The sequence below is a fragment of the Sphaerodactylus townsendi genome, linkage group LG03 (genome assembly GCF_021028975.2).
Source record: "Sphaerodactylus townsendi isolate TG3544 linkage group LG03, MPM_Stown_v2.3, whole genome shotgun sequence".
Classification (NCBI taxonomy): domain Eukaryota; kingdom Metazoa; phylum Chordata; class Lepidosauria; order Squamata; family Sphaerodactylidae; genus Sphaerodactylus; species Sphaerodactylus townsendi.
This window is the reverse complement of record NC_059427.1, coordinates 67,643,894-67,661,424: the sequence shown is the minus strand read 5'-3', so window position 1 is coordinate 67,661,424 and position 17,531 is coordinate 67,643,894. Positions and strand designations below refer to the sequence as shown.

General features: G+C 41.2%; 1 protein-coding gene across 2 annotated transcripts in view; it reads left to right on the top strand.

Moving 5' to 3' along the window:
* Window positions 1-14,371, top strand: part of MAPKAPK3 (MAPK activated protein kinase 3) — an 88,908-nt gene extending 74,537 nt beyond the window's left edge. For both annotated transcript variants that reach the window (XM_048490961.1, XM_048490960.1), the window contains 9 exons: window positions 803-942; window positions 6,520-6,584; window positions 7,404-7,483; window positions 7,802-7,928; window positions 8,138-8,213; window positions 8,505-8,629; window positions 10,239-10,324; window positions 13,508-13,588; window positions 13,950-14,371. In XM_048490961.1, coding sequence (XP_048346918.1) covers window positions 803-942; window positions 6,520-6,584; window positions 7,404-7,483; window positions 7,802-7,928; window positions 8,138-8,213; window positions 8,505-8,629; window positions 10,239-10,324; window positions 13,508-13,588; window positions 13,950-14,108 — 939 coding nt within the window. In that variant the 3' untranslated portion in view covers window positions 14,109-14,371. The remainder of the gene's footprint in view (window positions 1-802; window positions 943-6,519; window positions 6,585-7,403; window positions 7,484-7,801; window positions 7,929-8,137; window positions 8,214-8,504; window positions 8,630-10,238; window positions 10,325-13,507; window positions 13,589-13,949) is intronic.
* The last annotated feature ends 3,160 nt before the right edge of the window (window positions 14,372-17,531 follow it).

Below are 17,531 nucleotides of genomic sequence, written 5' to 3'. Positions count from 1 at the left end.
GGACTGAATTATAAGAATGCTGGCGATGACCCTTGGAATGCCTGGAGTTAGTTTAGCATTCAGGAAGTACATTCATACAGTCACTGTGTATTTAAACAATTCGTAGTCACTAAAGGGCTCTGGAGTGCCCATTGCACTTGCCAGTTTTATATCAGCTGGAGTGCAGAGCAGACCTTCTATACATTTTCTGGAGAGCCCAGATCTCTGGACTCCATTCAAACTAGGTGCTACTATCAATAGTGGCTTCTGTTTCCATTCCTCATTGCTAATGCTTTTAATCATTAGATCTCAGAGGATGACTCTATTCTTGTTGGGGTGGGGAGCTCTGAGCTCAGGGTTCAGAACAAAGGCAACTTTTTATAATTTATTTAATGCCTCCTATAGCAGAGATGAGATGAAGCAAACCTCCAGTTGCCCTTGCCTCCTGATTTAGATCCTACCCACATTTCTGCCTCTCCTTCCATGGGGAAGATAGAAACATTATAATTGTGTCTGTTACAGCCCAGTCCTGCCAGTTTGAGCTGCTTATAGTGGTTGGGAAACCCGGGTTGTGTCTACAATATTTTGGCAGTTTACCAGAGTAACCAAAGGCTAAAGCTAGTATCTCTATGGATTATTCTAAACTTGTTAGATATGGTTGTATGAAATGGCCTGTTTCCAAGCTCAATCGGGTGTTTAATTTCTCTGGGGAAATCCAGTTCTTGATCCAAGTTTGTTCTCAGGAGTTGCTGTTACAATTACAAGGACAGTGAGCTAAAGATGGGGTAGTTTGTTAATATTCCTTTTCCCTGTCCCCTTCCAGCTCTTGTATGACAGTCCGAAAGCACGACAGGAGGTGGATCATCACTGGCGGGCTTCAGGCTGTCCACACATTGTCCATATCCTGGATGTTTATGAGAATATACACCATGGGAAGAGATGTCTCCTAATCATCATGGAATGGTATGGGCCAATTAAATTCTTTCTTATCCAGTTCACATTCTGGTAAGAGCTCTGTTGCACAATAAAACCACACACCTCTCTTGGAAACATTGGTGGGTTACCCATGAATCCCCCCCCAAAATGCACATTTCATTTTTTAAAATGTTTTTTATAGTCATGAAACACTGCTGAGAGGGGGATCAGTTTCATTGTGTGCCTCTCTCTCCTGAATATATGCACTTTTCTTTCACTGTACTGTAATGGCTGTTATCTGTTGGTGCCACAGGTTGAAGGTTGCCTCAGCTAAATTAGCTACTATTGACTTTTGCTCCCATGTTGATAACTCCAGTGGTCAGAGTCCATTTGGGCATGGAGAAGCCACAGCAACACCTTCCTGGTTTGTTTCAGGAGCTTGCTTAGCCTGATTATGCTGGTACCCTTGGAAGGCAGAACCTGACTGTGGCTGGTAACACCTGACTTATTTCTGCTTTGATTCTAATTCACCTTCATAGCAAGTAATAGGAATGGAGGAGCTGAGCCTACCAGAGGCAGGAATACCCTACCGGTTTTCATTGAGTTCTCCTTAGACTAGTTGAGCAACCCGGATCATCCTACAGCAGCTTTTGACTGAGCAGTAGCCCAGAAAACAGGGCATGTTCTAGTTCTGGGTTTCAAGTATATCCATTCTGCATATTTGAGATCCACTTATGAGCCAGATTGCACTTGTCCACAGCCTAGGAATATCCCTTATTCCAAACACCATTGTGGAAAAGGCAGGCAGGCACATAGTGCATATGGACAGTCAAGTTCACCTGGCTAGTATCAAGTCCCACTCCACATCATCATCAAACTGACTTTGCATAAATGCTGCTTTCCCCACTCTTAATCATACAAGAGGAAGTGTTGGAAGCTTCTATGCAGAAGTTTTTAAAAGCCACAGGCACTCCATATTATTTATTCGGGAAGCAGGGGCTTTTTTCCTTTTTTCAAAATCAGTCCTTTATTAACATAGTAAGTTTTTCATACAGTTGCAGTGCAATAAAGTGACATATATTGCATGATGATACCACTATCCAACATTACTAATAAGAAAAGCATTAATAAAAATTAACATTAAACTTTGCTTCCAGTTAACTTGACCAGCTTTCTTTGATTTTATATATAACTAGCGGGGCCCGGCCACGCGTTGCTGTGGCTTATTGTGGTGAAATGGGAAAGGAACAGTAGCAGCAAATCAATTGCAGAGGCCAGCAGTACGTGCTCATGCAAACACGCAGCCTGATACTGTGTGATGTTAGTGATGTGTGTGTCTGCATTCCTTGGCGGGGGGGGGGGGGGATGGAAAGGCACCCCTCCCACACATCGAGACTGGCTGGTCATGATCCTTTACCTGGGAGTAAGTTTGGTTGGTGGCAATGGGTGTTGCTTCTGAGGAAACCCTCTGAGGGGCGTGACGCAGCCATTCAAAGTATGTCACGGTTGCTGTACCGAGCTTACTCCTGAGTAATGCGTTCCTGCTTTTCTTAACTGTAACCGCAGTATTCAGGGAATCAAGGGTGCCTGGCCCCTCCCTCCCGTCCCTTGCATGTCGCCCCTCACTCTCTTTCCTCCCTCACTTCTCTTCCCTTGCATGCCACCCTTCCCCCTCCCTCCCTTCCCTTTCCCTCCGCTAGGGTGGGTGGGTCATATCAAGATGCTGGACCCCCTGCCTCCCCTCCCTTGCATGCCACCCTTCACTCTCTCCCCTCTCTCACTTCTCTTCCCTTGCATGCCTCCCTCTCCCTCCCTTCCCTCTCCCTCGTGTGTGTGTGTGTATATTTGTTTCACTTCCACTCGAGTTACTGCCTATGTACTGTTTTCACTGCTCATATCTGGCCATCTGAGTGAACATTCTAAGCAGCACAAACATTCTAAGAGTGACAGTTACACACAGGCAGCTGCATGTCCTTCACCATGGAGCGCCAGGAAAAAGGCATTTTACCTGGGCCAGGTGTGAAATTTCAGGTATGTGACCATCTAAAAACACTCTCACCTGGCTGACTATAGTGGCTGGGAATTTTCAGAGGAATTGGCCCAGCAGTTACTGAGGTATACTATCATCAACAAATACACGGTTAGTTTTTTATATATATAGATCATCTGTTAAAAAATTATATTTATATGTATAACATTACACCACCAACTACAATGTTATTATTTTTGTAATCTCATACAATATACTCTACCCATTCTTTCCACTCTAATTTGAATTCCATGTCAGACTTGCATTAAATATAACCTGTCATTTTAGCCAGTCTTACAAACTCCATCACTTTCAGTTGCCATTCTTGCACCATTGGAATCTTGGAAGTATTCCAGTTCTTGGCCCAAATTATTCTTGCAGCAATAGATAAGTATCTGAACAGGTCAGCATATCTCCTATTTTTTCTTGCATCTAAAATTCCTAGCAAGTACATTTCGGGCTTCTGACAGGTGCTGGAAATGCAGAGAAGAATTGGGTTCATTATTTCATCAGTGGTGGCCATGCAGGAAGGCTAGAGTTTTTTGGCAACAGATCCATAAAGAAACATCAAAGATTTTAAATGATAAGAGAAGTAGATGCTCTATGCATTTTGATCAGGTAGTTTTTCTCAAGGACAGAATGTATATTTTGTTCTCATATTGTGACCAAAGAAATTATGTAGCAAGACTTATTAAGGAATTACATCCTTGCTAAAAAAAAAAATTCTTTGATCGTCTTATGAGAATGATAAACACACATTCTGACAAAGAGTTTTCAGACATGCAGGGCGTCTACTTCTTGAACATATTATTTAAAGGGCCTTCTGCTGTTAACATGACTTGCATGTTACAGAGACAGGCCCTTTGGGGGAATTTTGCAGAGGTTCCTGTACAGTGATGATGTGACATAGTGAGTAAATGAGTGTAGGTGGCATAATTGGCCTGCCATTCTGGTGTGCTGTCAGGAAAGTGGAGAAGATGCAGAAGGTGGAGTCGCGTGTGGTTTATTAAACACCCCCACTTAGCATATTCACAATGAAATCTGCAGCTGCCACCAGTCATCCACACTGTTAAAAAGACAGATGTGAAGGGAAATATCTGACACATCAAAATCTGCAGTAATATAAGCAAGTCAAACTACTCAATACTTCATCCTTGTTTTTAACACCGCCATTTTGCATGGTCTACCTTGAACATGTTTATCAGGATCCCTTTTTTCCAAATGCCTTTATCCCTTTATGGCATATGATGCAGAAGCCTCTCGTCACTTTCTTCATACAGCTGGTTTTAAATTTTGCTTCACAAGTCACTTCCTTTCTTTTTGCTGTTTCTGCTGTTTCCTCCTGTTCCACAGCACTTCCAGAATTTTAATGGTATCAGAGCTACAGGGATTGCTCTTAGCCTTCCTGCAGCACTGGAACTGTTTGTTGTGTTCATTTCCAGTAGGGTCAACTAATGGAATGATTCAGCTTTCTCCAAAGAGCCAGCCTGTGTATTAAATCACAGGCTTTAGAACTCATTTTGCTGCAGGCATCCAGTCACAAACAGGTTATTCATGTAGGCTATAAACCTGCACAGTGTTAAACAACTTAAAGCTCATTTACTTCAGTGGAATTTAAATAGCCTAGATGTGTGCAGTATTACAGTCTCATCAGCCCTGTTTTTTAAAAAAATAAAATAAATATAAAATAACTTTGAATTGACTTATTAAGAAAAGGCAGGTTGTAAATCTTTTTAATTTAAAAATATCAGTCACCAAACACTAAGCCAAACTAAGGGTGGTAGATCTCAACCAAGCAATCCAGCCTTTTGCTTTTTAAAAGGTTTCTAAAGAATGGCAGAGAACGCAGTCAGTGCACCTCCTTTTCTGGTCTTCTGCCAGCCTCTTTGCCGCCCTCCTTCCCGTCTACTAATATTAAGCAGGATTTTCATTTTGCCTCACAGTAAGGTGGGTGGGGAAAGGAGATGTCAAAAGGACTGATGAAGGAGCAGGGCCTGAGGTGCAGGCAGTGGCATCTTGTCCTGCTTCCTTGGAATTAACTACAAGCTGCAAAAGAAAAAAAAGTTTTTATAGAAGCACAGAGAATGCATCTCTGTGTGCCTTTGCATGATACGTAGGTGGTGTTCCTGATTGTTTTGATGCTTAGCAAAGGCTATAGGGAAGCAACGATATTTGAGCCATGGGGAGTCCAAACCCTCCACTGAGACTCAGGCTGCCAGGCCTCCCACTATGGCAGGAAGTTTCCTGCTATTAGCCCTCTTTGCCCTTCACTGCTCAACAGATAAAGTAAAAAAAAACCCCAATGTCAGCAATATAACTACATCATTTCCAGGGAAAACCTGAAAGTTATGTAGGGTAGGCATAGACTTTCTGGTGATTCGTAGACCTTCTGGACTAGGAATCACTTTTGGGTTTTCCCTGGAAGTAATTTAGCCACATCGCACCCCTGCACACATCCCTGCCCCCAGCGCCCCCCCCCCCATTTGTTAGCCTGGCAGCTGTAACTGAGATCTTTGTAGATCACAAGCATTTTAACGTGGACCCAGAAGACTATGCGGAAACTCCAGAAAAATGTATTTTTGGCCTCCCAGCTGAAAGCCTTATTCAGACATCACAACTGTGGTGAGTGAATTTGTGCGTGGAAGGGGAGAACTTACGCCCATCAATTCAAATACCTGCTTGCTTGTACATGTACAGTTTATCCAGGATTGCTGATCACCCAGTCAGCTCCATTCTGACATTCAACTGAAAATGTGGGGTTTAGAGTGTGGCCTTCTCCATGATCCCATAGTCTCAGCATGCCGCAAGGACTGTAGTGGGCGCATTAAATAAATCTGCATGGATGTTTATAGATCTGCATGAGGTGTGTGCTTTCCAGAGCCATCCCAGATTCTAAATATGAGTGAGCAGGGGAAGTTGAATCAGTGAACAGATGATCTCCCAATAACCGGACTCCACCCAATAACCAGACTCAGGTTTACTGTAGTCAGTTAATTCCATCAAAGTGAACTAATAGGTACATTCCAGAGGCGTTTATTGGATCTAGCATTCCCGCACTAAGCAACAGCCTATATCCACCACTACGTATCCCCTTCCTCTAATGGTTTTCCCAAAAGCTAAAGTGTTCACAGGCCATGCAGTTCTCCAAGACTGGAATCCCAATGAGAGCCAGGTGCTGTTTGGCTAGAGAGGGGAAAATCTTACTACAAGCCTCTAAACAAGACAAGCTCTATTGCAAGTCAGAGTTCTTCGGTGCCCCTGTCTCCCAGACTGCCCTGGGTGAGCACGGCAAGACGCAGGGGATGGGGTCTTTACAGCTCAACAGATGCACAGCCAAAAATCCAAGCAAGATGGTTCTTTATTTCAGGTTTTACACATTTGAAGAACTAGTGGTAAAACTATTACTAAAGCTTTTGTTATCAGGCCACTGTAACTGTTTACTAGTCACTTTTAAAAAAACAATAAAACAAATAATAGAAAGTCGTAGTAGATGTGCAGTGGCGAAACAGCAGTGCACATAACACTGACCTATTGAAATGGGGCATCCTTTTGTGCTTGCATGTTGAGTCTTCTCTGTGTGCACCCTTTGTTCACAGCATGGAAGGAGGAGAGCTGTTCAGCAGGATCCAAGAGCGTGGAGACCAAGCTTTCACAGAAAAAGGTAGAATATTATTTTAAAGTGAGCTTGTTGTATAGAGGAAAGAGATAGGTATGTGTGTAAGTAATATAGAGAATCGGGCCGTTACACAAATACCTGCTAATTTTTTCAAAATATTTGATAACATTCCCATTTTTTATGTTGCAGTTCTTTAATGCGCACCAATACATGTTTGTAAGAGAAGACTTCCAAATTTGACCAGGACCCCTGTCGTGCATCCTGGGTGGATGGAAAACAGGGAGAATATTTACAAAGTGGCTCCCACAGAGCTCTAGCCTAACCTTTCCCTTTCTGACTGTGCTATGATGAGCACGCCTCAGTAGAGTAAGGCAATTCATATCGAAAACAGGCTTTCCTGTGACTTGTCTGAGAGCATTCAGAATCTTCAGAAAGTGGGGGGGGGGGGTTACCCAAGGACCCTGCGGGAGCCATTCAACACATTACTGCCCCCCTGTAGGCATTGCACAATTGTGGCTTGAAACTTTACTAAAAATTAAATACTCTGTCTCAGTATATTTTTTCCTACTCAAGGTGCTCCGTATGTATAGATTACCTTTGGTGAGTTACTACTCAAGCAACGTGTTAGGTGTTTGCAAGGATTCTGCCATTTTGAGCAAGATATCTTCTGAGCCAGGGAACTGAGAAGAAGGCATAGCTTAAGAAAAACTAAAACACAGCTGTTGAGGCTAATTTTAGTTTTTTCCCTGTCATGACACTAGCCCTATAAACAAACAAGCTAGTTGCTAGTCAGAAACATTGCCTGGTTGCATATCTCTACAGTGGGAATGTTAATATGACCTTTCTCTAAAATTATATTTCTAGAGGCCTCTGAAATCATGAGAGACATTGGAACAGCCATCCAGCATCTACATGCAGTGAACATTGCCCATAGAGATGTTAAGGTAAGGCTTGAAACATGCTTTGACAGGGAGAAGAAAAATGAGACCATAAAAGCAAAATGACTTACACAGGCCATATTACTATACAAGAAGACCCTAATTGTATCCATTCTTAATTGTTCAGCGTCTAGACGAAGATCTAAAATTTCTATATATGCACCTATTATAAGCCAGATACATTTAAAAAGACAGAGCTAAGAAAGTGGAGTGTTTGTTTAAGTAGAGATCACCACATTTTAACCTACTGCTACTGGGTGCCATACCTATCAGTCCAGAAGAATGGAACAGCTTTATGTTCTCTTTATGTTCTCACCGTTACAGCCAGAAAACCTCCTCTATACATCCAAAGGGAAGGATGCGGTGCTCAAGCTGACAGACTTTGGGTTTGCCAAAGAGACAACCATACAGAATGCACTGCAGACCCCCTGTTATACCCCTTATTACGTAGGTGAGTCTGTCTCATACCTGCCTTTCCATTTAGTAGTTTTTAGGACATAGGGGAAGGGGCATAAATGAATAAGGACATTCTTGAACCAGTTTTAAATCTGGCTAAACTTCCCTGTGTCTGTTGAATTTATACTTGAATAGTTGAAGCATATTTCTCAAGGAGCTGTTTTGGAAAAAAAAACACCCTTCTGATCATTCTTCCCCATCCAGCCCCAGAAGTTCTTGGTCCTGAGAAGTATGACAAATCCTGCGACATGTGGTCTCTCGGTGTCATCATGTACATTCTGTGAGTGTGGAAGTGAGAGGGGGGGATAGATTAACAAAGCACAGTCCTTGATATGTCAAGTATGAGCCGGCACTTCCCTTACATCCCAGCCCACTCCTATTCCTGATTCCACTGGCACATTAATGATATTTTCCTTTATGCAACACTGAGGAAAATTAGTCACTGGGGGTTATTACTCATGCCATCATAGGAATAGTTGGCAGTCATCTGTGAGTCTACATGGGACCAGAGTGGAGATGCAGCAACTGCCTAATTATCACAAGTTATTCTTTCTGTGCCACTTTTTTGCAGCTTGTGTGGGTTCCCTCCATTCTACTCCAACACTGGCCAAGCTATTTCCCCAGGAATGAAGAGAAGAATTCGGATGGGACAGTATGGATTTCCGAATCCCGAATGGTCAGATGTATCTGACGAAGGTAAATAAATTGCTACATGCTTCTAATACACATGCATCCATGATGAATGAATGAGAGAAGCTCCTTTTCCAGAAACAAATGTTCTACACTTTTGTGTTGTGATGGCTGTGGTTTCTTAAAATGCTGTTTTGTTCAGGATTTTGTTTTAACTACATACACACAAACACCTAGACTGTAAGGAAGAAGAAGATGAGTTTGGATTTATATCCCTCCTTTCTCTTCTGCAAGGAGACTCAAAGGGGTTTACAATCTCCTTTCCCTTCCCCCCTCACACAAATACCCTGTGAGGTGGGTGGAAGTGAAAGAACTCCAAAGAACTGTGACTAGCCCAAGGTCACCCAGTTGTCTTGTGTTGGAGTGCACAAGCTAATCTGGCTCACCAGATGGGCTCCACAGCTCAAGTGGCAGAGCAGGGAATCAAACCCAGCTCTGCAGATTAGAGTGCACCTGCTCTTAACCACTACATCACACTAGAATCATAGAGCTGGAAGAGACCACAAAGCTATCAAGTCTAGCCCCCTGCCATGCAGGAATACACAGCCCAAAACTGTCCTGACAGATGGCCATACAGCCTTTATTTTGAAACCTCCAAAGAAGGAGACTCCACCACATTCCAAGGAAATATATTCCACTGTCGAACAGCCCTAATCATCAGGAAGTTCTTCCTAATGTTGGTGGAATCTCTTTTCCTGTACTTTTTTTAAGTCTTTGAAATTCACATTTCTTTAAAAAACAGAGAAAATTTAGGGAAGCAAAAACATGTATTAGATCTTTTTCCTGCCTCTGGGACATCTGTAGAAGTAATAGATCATAAATTAGCCCTAAGGTGTTAATCGGTTTAATGATTGTTAGTAATAAGACTACTTGAATCAGTGTTGCCAAGCCAGATCCAAGAAGTGGATTCTGGGTATGTATTAGCAGGAGATGCAGCTATGATATATCTACCATCAGAAGCAAGCACTCCAAGGTTTTATTTTATAGGCATTAATCAGTAGGTCGTCTTAGTAGGAATTCAGAAGCATGAGCATTCTTAAATTCATATCTCCAGCAATGCATACCATCTAAATCAGCCTTCACTGCATTTCAGTGACTCAGAAGATTCAAACAATATTAGAAATTTCAACAGTATTTCTGACACAGCATATGTAAGCTATTAAGTGCTTACGTTTTATGAAGCTAGGAGTTGGAGACAGCTGATGATAGCTAAGGCATGACCTGTTTTGACCCGTGGTCCTGGGCAAACTTAGATGGAAGGAAGTCCAATTGAACTTAATGACAGTCTTAGGTAACCCTCATTAGGAGTGGGCTGTCAAACATTGGTCTAGGATGAGTCATTACAGCTGCAAACAAGTAATGTTTTACAGCTCAGTATATTTCATTCTTTTTCTCCTCCTTCACTGCTTTTCTTGCTCTTTGAAGCTTATCTTTAAATAGTATGCATATTCTATAGTCATGTGTAGGTGTCAAGATTTTTCTACCTTGAATGCTGATTTTAAACAAAAAAGTATATGGGGATCAACAGTTTTTATTAATTTTTCAAGGTTTTGACCTTTTATTTGAACATTGCAGGCTTTTATCATTTATGTTGGATTCTTTTTTTTCCTTCCAGCTAAGCAGCTAATTCGTCTATTGTTGAAGACAGATCCAACTGAGCGGATGACAATTTCTCAGTTTATGAATCACCCCTGGATTAATGTAGGTCCTGCACAATCACTCCCGTGTTTTTATTAAAGTGGGTGGAGCCCTTTCACTTTCAGAACAGTAAAATGTTGGCTGCCTGCCATGGTAAGGTCAGATTTAACTATAAGTCTGCCTTATGTAGAATGGCTTGAACATACAAACATATAATTTCCCCACCACAATGTGAGGGAACATTTTTGAGAAGGGAAAGGTTCTGTGAGTTGCAGTTGAGTACATTGTACCTCCACCCTAACTGTTTTCAGCTTTCATTTGCTGTTCATTGCACTATATGCACACCCTCCTTCCTTCACTTATAAAAAGTCATGTTACCTCATAAGTGTAGGATTTGTGGAGCACTATTATTAGACATCTGAGGCACCATCGTGCTGAACCGTGTTGATATGAATAGAGAACCTACTGCTTTGAGGGCGTTCTCAGTCTCTGACACAGATCTAAAAATGCCAGGCATAGGGAGTGGGGGGTGGGGTGGGGGAGGTTTATGTGTAGCATGCTGAGAAAATAACACCAGAGGCTGTTTTTAATGGTGATGCTAACTGAGAAGCCACAGCAATCCTGAGCTGGGCCTTCCTCATCTTCAGTAAAATGTCTCTTCCACACACACATGCACATGTAGTAGAATTCTTTGCCTCAGGCAGAAGAAAGCCTTTGCTAAGGCAAAAAAATCTAACACGTTTCAGGGTGTCTCTATTGTGTATTTCCATACAGGAATTATTAGCTTTCTGTGTTAATTTTGTTTGCTTATCACGAAGGCTCTCAACATTTACACTTAATATTTAAAATTTTATATTTTTTAAAGCTGCAGAGAAAATGAAAGAGGTTAAATAACCCTTACAGAACAATGCAACTGACAGGCATGTTTTTGCTGTAAGCCTCCCAACAACTACTGGTCCTCTGGCCAGTGACCAAGGCCAAGGGGTCCTTCCCCTCCATAATAATTTCTTATCCATGTTAAAGTAAGCCCTTCTGTCCACCTTTTTCACTCCTCTCAAGTCTCTGAAGTTCAGCACTGCTGTAGTATGGGCGGTCTTTACCTTTATGCCATGCACTGATTTAATAATGTCAACCCGGGTTTTCCAGGTTGTATTGCCATGTTCCAGTAACATTTTCTCCTGGCGTTTCGCCTGCAACCAGATCCTCTGAAGATGCCAGCCACAGATGCAGATGAAACGTCAGGAGAAAATGCTACTGGAACACGGCCATACAATCTGGAAAACTCACAACACCCTAGTGATTCCAACCATGAAAGCTTTTGACAATACAGATTTAATTTGCTTACAATGCAATTGCTATCATTCATAGCTGACCAGAAGTCCTTAAAAACAAAGAATTTTTACCTCTCAAAGTATCCTTAAAAACAAAGAATTTTTACCTCTCAAAGTAACCATCACTGTTCATTTTTAATAAACATGGTAACTTAGACCAAAAAATGCAAACACTTTCCCTGGGTAACATTTATTTTTAACAAAGTGTTTTTATTGTTTTAGTTGTTTCGTGGTCTGATTCTTGCCTAAATACTGGAATCTTTTAGGCTGCTCAGTGATTATGTTACACTGTTCTAGACCAGGGGTCTGCAACCTGCGGCTCTCCAGATGTTCATATGGAGATGGAGAGCCACAGGTTGCAGACCCCTGTTCTAGACCTATAGCTTGTGTTTACTGGCTTGTATTTACATTGGCAATTCATGTTTGTTTTACGGTATTGTTTTTATTTGTGAACCACCTGAAACAAGTCTCTGAAGAGGCAGCTGGTAATTTCTAGAAATAAATACCTCAGCTTTTCCAGTATATTTCACCTGTGGGTTTTTTTCCTTTTCCCTACAATGTGTTGCTTCCTTTGGTTTTCTTGTAACTTCTGGAGTAATCTATGCATCTAGAACCTTTCTGCCTCACCACTGCTCTTATGCAGTCAGTCCACAGAGTGAGAACAGATCGAGGCTTGGACTATATCAATGGTCCCTAACATGGTGCCCACCAACAGTTTTAAGGAAATGGGTAGAGCCAGGTAGGGCTTTTGCCCAGCATGACTTCTGATTGATTACCGGAGATCGGATTGGCTGAGCAGATATTTTTAAAATGTTGCTTTGACAATCATCTACAACCACAACATAAGAATCTACACTGTGTTAACTGAAGTTAAGCCGTGACAATCATTTTGCAGCTGGCTTTGCCTCCTGTGGCGATCATTTTGTGACAGCCATTTCGATGCTGCCACCTACCATGCTTGTCAGAATTCCAAATGTGTCCACAGGGTCAAAAAGGTTGGGGACTAGATTGTTTGGAGCTTTTGTGTTTGGCAGTACTACATTTCACGTGCAAACATAAGCCTGGCCACCAGGTTTGTTTAGGGAAGTCAGTTTAGGAGCCAGTGATTAAGACCAGAGAAGAAGGGTGTTTACAGAGCAGAGAAGTATTTGTTTATTTGTCCCCTGGATTTTTTCTCCAGTGGAGATTCCAACATTACTCTCTGCTCCTCTGTTTTATCCTCCAAGCAATAATCCTGTGAGGTAGGCTTGGCTGAGAGAGAGTAGGGGCCCAATTCCACCTCACAAGCTTCCATGGCAGAGTTGGAATTCAAACCTAGATCTCCCAGTTTCTGTTCTAATACTGTAACCACTAATCTTGTTGTGTGGTGTGGGCACAAAATCCTTTCACCAGCTCCAAACTGATCCTCCCCAATAGCTTTTTTCCTCCTTAGGTTTTCAAATGTGAGCTTTTGAATAGACACATACCTTGGAAACACTGGGGAAGGAGAAGCTTCTGGGGAAGATTTGGAATTAGGTACCTTCTCAAAAAAAGCTATCCTTTTTTTTAAAAAGCAGCACTGAGACTTGTACATCTCCTCACATAATCTTTTAACTCCAGCAACTGTAGTAGTCTTAGAAGGGTATAACTTTGCGTAGAACTGCACTGAACTGCACTACACCGTGAATCACCTCAGAAAGATTCTAGCTACAATCCTGTGTAAATGACGCACATTTTATTGATATTAAAATATGTAATTTGTGCTCAGCAATGCAGACAAGTACATTTTCATTCTTGCGTTGCTTCGTGATACATTTATACTGTTTTCTGAAAACTTGTAATTATCTTATCAGCAAGGACAGCAAATAGTGGTGTTGAGAGTATGTGTGATACTGAAGGTAATATTTACCTGTTTCTGCTTCTTTGCTTTCCTTAGCAATCCATGGTGGTGCCACCGACCCCTCTTCACACTGCCCGGGTTCTACAGGAGGATAAAGATCACTGGGATGAAGTGAAGGTAATGTTTGTCAATGCTATTAAAAAGATGGCAAATGAAAAGTAAATGGATAATCAAATCAGAATTATGTGGAAGGTTTATTTACTTTTATAGATTCTCATTTTTAGTTCTCAACATCTGCATTCCTCAGATACCATGAAATTTGCCCCTCCCTCCCTCCCGCCCTCCCAATGGTTGACAAAATGTACACAAACTGCTAATTGAGATGTTTCATTCATTCATGTAAGATTCATATACTCATGTAAGGGGAGGGTAAAATTATTGGCTCAGGAAGGTTGGCGAGGATCTGTGGCAAGGGCTTCTGTTTTTCTGAGCCCCAAATGGGAGTCTCAGCTTTATTGTTATGTCCTGTGGGTTTCAGGAGGAGATGACCAGCGCTTTGGCTACTATGAGAGTGGACTACGACCAGGTAAAAATCAAAGATTTGAAAACATCCAACAACCGTCTCCTCAACAAACGACGCAAGAAACAAAAGCAAGGAGGTACCTCTTCATCGTCTCCTGGATGTAATAACCAGTAAAGAGAAGAGGAAATGATGAATAACAAAAGGAAGAACCAGTCCAACTGGTTTCAGTTTATCTTGCTACCAAAAAAAAAATCACTGAAATATCGAAATGTGCATGTCCTGGAAGAGATGGTCAACTGTGACATTCAATATATGACGTTCTGGAACTTTTATTGGGATATTGAGTTCTTTTTCCAAAATGGACATAGTTTTTTAATGTTCTTTTACTTTATAGTGAATAATGTTGTTTTACATTATAATAAAGAATCTGCCTAAGAGTTCCGGAAGACCAGGGAATCCTGATGAATCCTTAGATTAGTAAATGGCACTGCAGGCAATGCAGGTTCAGAGTTTTATTCACAACAGCACTATCCTACCAAGGCTAATTGCTTTTTGGTTTCATTGATTTCAGTGGGAGAGAACTGAACATGTCCAATTGAATTTAATGGAATATAAAATGGTTTCACTTTGGTTAAACTCTATGTATTTGAGTAATGAAGGGCTGATTTTTCTCTTGGTGTAATCCTGAGAATCAAAAAGTTCAGAGTATTTCAAGAACTCTGACAACAGCACACTGACAAGTAAGATGAATGTAAGGTTTTTGCATCTTCCTGCGTGATCTTAGTAGATTTTCCTATTCCAACAAGCTCTTGTTGTATAGAAGACTGTTTCATTTCTAGGGTTAATGCCAACAATGTGCACAGTGTCCATTGGAATAGGAAGGCATAGCTCTTCCTTTTCAAGAAAATATTTATAACTTAAGCTTTAAGACTTGTTCCCATATTCAGAAGTCTGCTACACCAAAAATACATTGTGTAGGAAAGTTTGAGATAATCACATGAAGATCATATGTGGTGGTCGCATACAGTTCTGTTTCTCTGCAGGTAAGCGCAATGGAAAATTGTCTATGGCTCCAGCTTCCCAGTGAACGTTCATACAACGAAATAGACATGTGTGATAGGTACATATTAGGGATGTAGCAGGTCAATGTCCTTTTTGGCACACTATTTTCTTAGTAGTTTATGACTTTTCCAGTAGAGTTACTTAATCTTCTGTTTTCAAATCATAATCCACAAATTTCATCAAACAGCATGCGATTCCAACTGAATGAACACCCTGAATCAACCTGGAAGCAGTTAAAGTGCTGATATCTGTCATCTGCTATTTTATCCAACAGATTTGTAACAGTCACGTTAGATGTAGCAGGAAAGAAGTTTTTATTAAAAAAAATTAATGAACATGCTAACAATGCTTTTCAAGGAGCCAGCCATGCACAGAAGGACATTGACCTACTTATGCTCATCATCCCAGTGTTTTGGTTAGTTTTGTTGACATACTTTGTCAGATATTTTCCTACTTGATATACTGTAGAGTTTAATAGACCTGGTGAAATGGAAGGGGGAGAAATTGAGCTTCTCAAGACTTATAAGTGGATACTTCTCTCAGGACCTTGGATGTTCCGTCATGGTAACAAAATGCACCAGAAACAGTAATTGTGCCAAATAGAGGGAAGGTGCCCTAGATTTCCCATGCCAACTGTCATGCATGTCTAGTCACAGGCCACCAGTTCTTATTCAAACCATTCCATCATGTGCAAGCTGTTCCCATGAAAAGGGTGTACACCTGATAACACTATTGAGAGCCAGCCTGGTGTAGTGTTAAGAGCAGGTGGATTCTAATCTGGAGAACTGGGTTTGATTCTCCACTCCTCCACCTGAGTGGTGGAGGCTTATCTGGTGAACCAGATGTGTTTCTGCACTCCTACATTCCTGCTGGGTGACCTTGGGCTAGTCACAATTCTTCAGAACTCTCTCAGCCCCAGCCACCTCACAAGGTGTCTGTTGTGGGGAGAGGAGGGGAAAGGAGCTTTTAAGCCACCTTGAGTCTCCTTACAGGAGAGAAAGGTGGGGTATAAATCCCAACTCTGCTTCTTCTTCAAAATTACATGGGTAGCGGTTCATATTAATTTGCCATGATCAAAATCTCTATCAAACTAGAACAAAAACCTACCACACCACTAACTAGCAAAACTTAAAGGCACACAAGAATATTGAAATAACTGTGAAAAAGTCAGAAGACAACAATTATGAAAAGCACAGTCACAATAATTGCCAATGAAAGATTCAAGTAAGTCTTTGTAACAACCAAATATTCTGAGTATTTTCAAGATGACACTGAAATCCTAGCCCCTGGAATTGTTGAGATCATTTAATACCCAAATATTAATTATAATATTCTAATATTAAACCCACAATATGGGCAGGCTGTGAAATTCATTGCCCGGGACAAAGCAGTCCAGCTGCTGCAAAACAGGAAGTACCCATCTATGCATGATCTTGAAGATACTGATGTTTATACATTCAATTGGAAGACAGTAAGACTTGCCCGTTCTTGAAGTTGTCACACAAGGGCTTACCTGAGTCTTCAACTATCCTTTTTCATTTTCATCTCTTCAGTGCCTTTTGGACACAACTTTTCCTTCTATTTGCACTTAGCTTTCGTTGCTCTTTTGTAAACTGCATCTTAAAGGTGTGTGCACTGGTGAGTATTGTGACTATGCTTTTCATAATTGTTATCTTCCAACCTTTTCACATTTAATACAATATTCTTATTTGTCTTTAAGTTTTGGTAGTTATTGGTGTGTTAGGTTTTTGTTCCAGTTCATTGTTACTTTCCACCACATCAGTCATTTTTCCGTATTGTATATTTGCAGCATCTCTCTTGACCTCTCAGTGCCTCTCTTTGACCTGCTGGCAGACATTGGACTGATTCTATGAAGCCCTGGATCAAACTGTTCTTTGTGAAATAGTAATATTTTACAAAAACTAATAAATGGTGCTTTTGCATTTTTTTTTCTTAAGTGGGCCTGCTGCTTTGCTGTGATGAACTTACACTCATAATGGGACCCTGAACCAGCTTTGTCTGTAGAAATCTTTCCCAGCCCTGCAGCAAAAAAGGTTGCATTTAACCAGAGAAGGGAAAGCTAATTTGAAGGATTCACTTCTGCTCCGGACTGTTACATAGATGACATTTATCTTCTAATTAGCTAAAATATTGATTTATAAGTTAATATCACGATGTAAAATTAACAGTACAGTGAATCCTTCTAACTTAATTGTCTTCTGTTAAATTAGATGGATATAATTCTACTTGGAATAGCACTGCCAGTTTGTTAAAACTGGAGTTTTTTTAACCAGATGTATTGGCTTATATGTCAGTTAGACTCAATTCAAGATTGACACTGGAATCAGAGGCAATCTTAGCTATGAGTTGGAATAGCCATTTCTTCCTGGACTCCGGCTTGTCTGCATTGCCGCTTTGAGAGCCAGCGTGGTGTAGTGGTTAAGACCAGTTGACTCTAATCTGGGTTTGTTTCCCTGCTCCTACACATGAAGCCTGCTGGGTGACCTTGGGACAGTCACAGTCCTCAGAACCCTA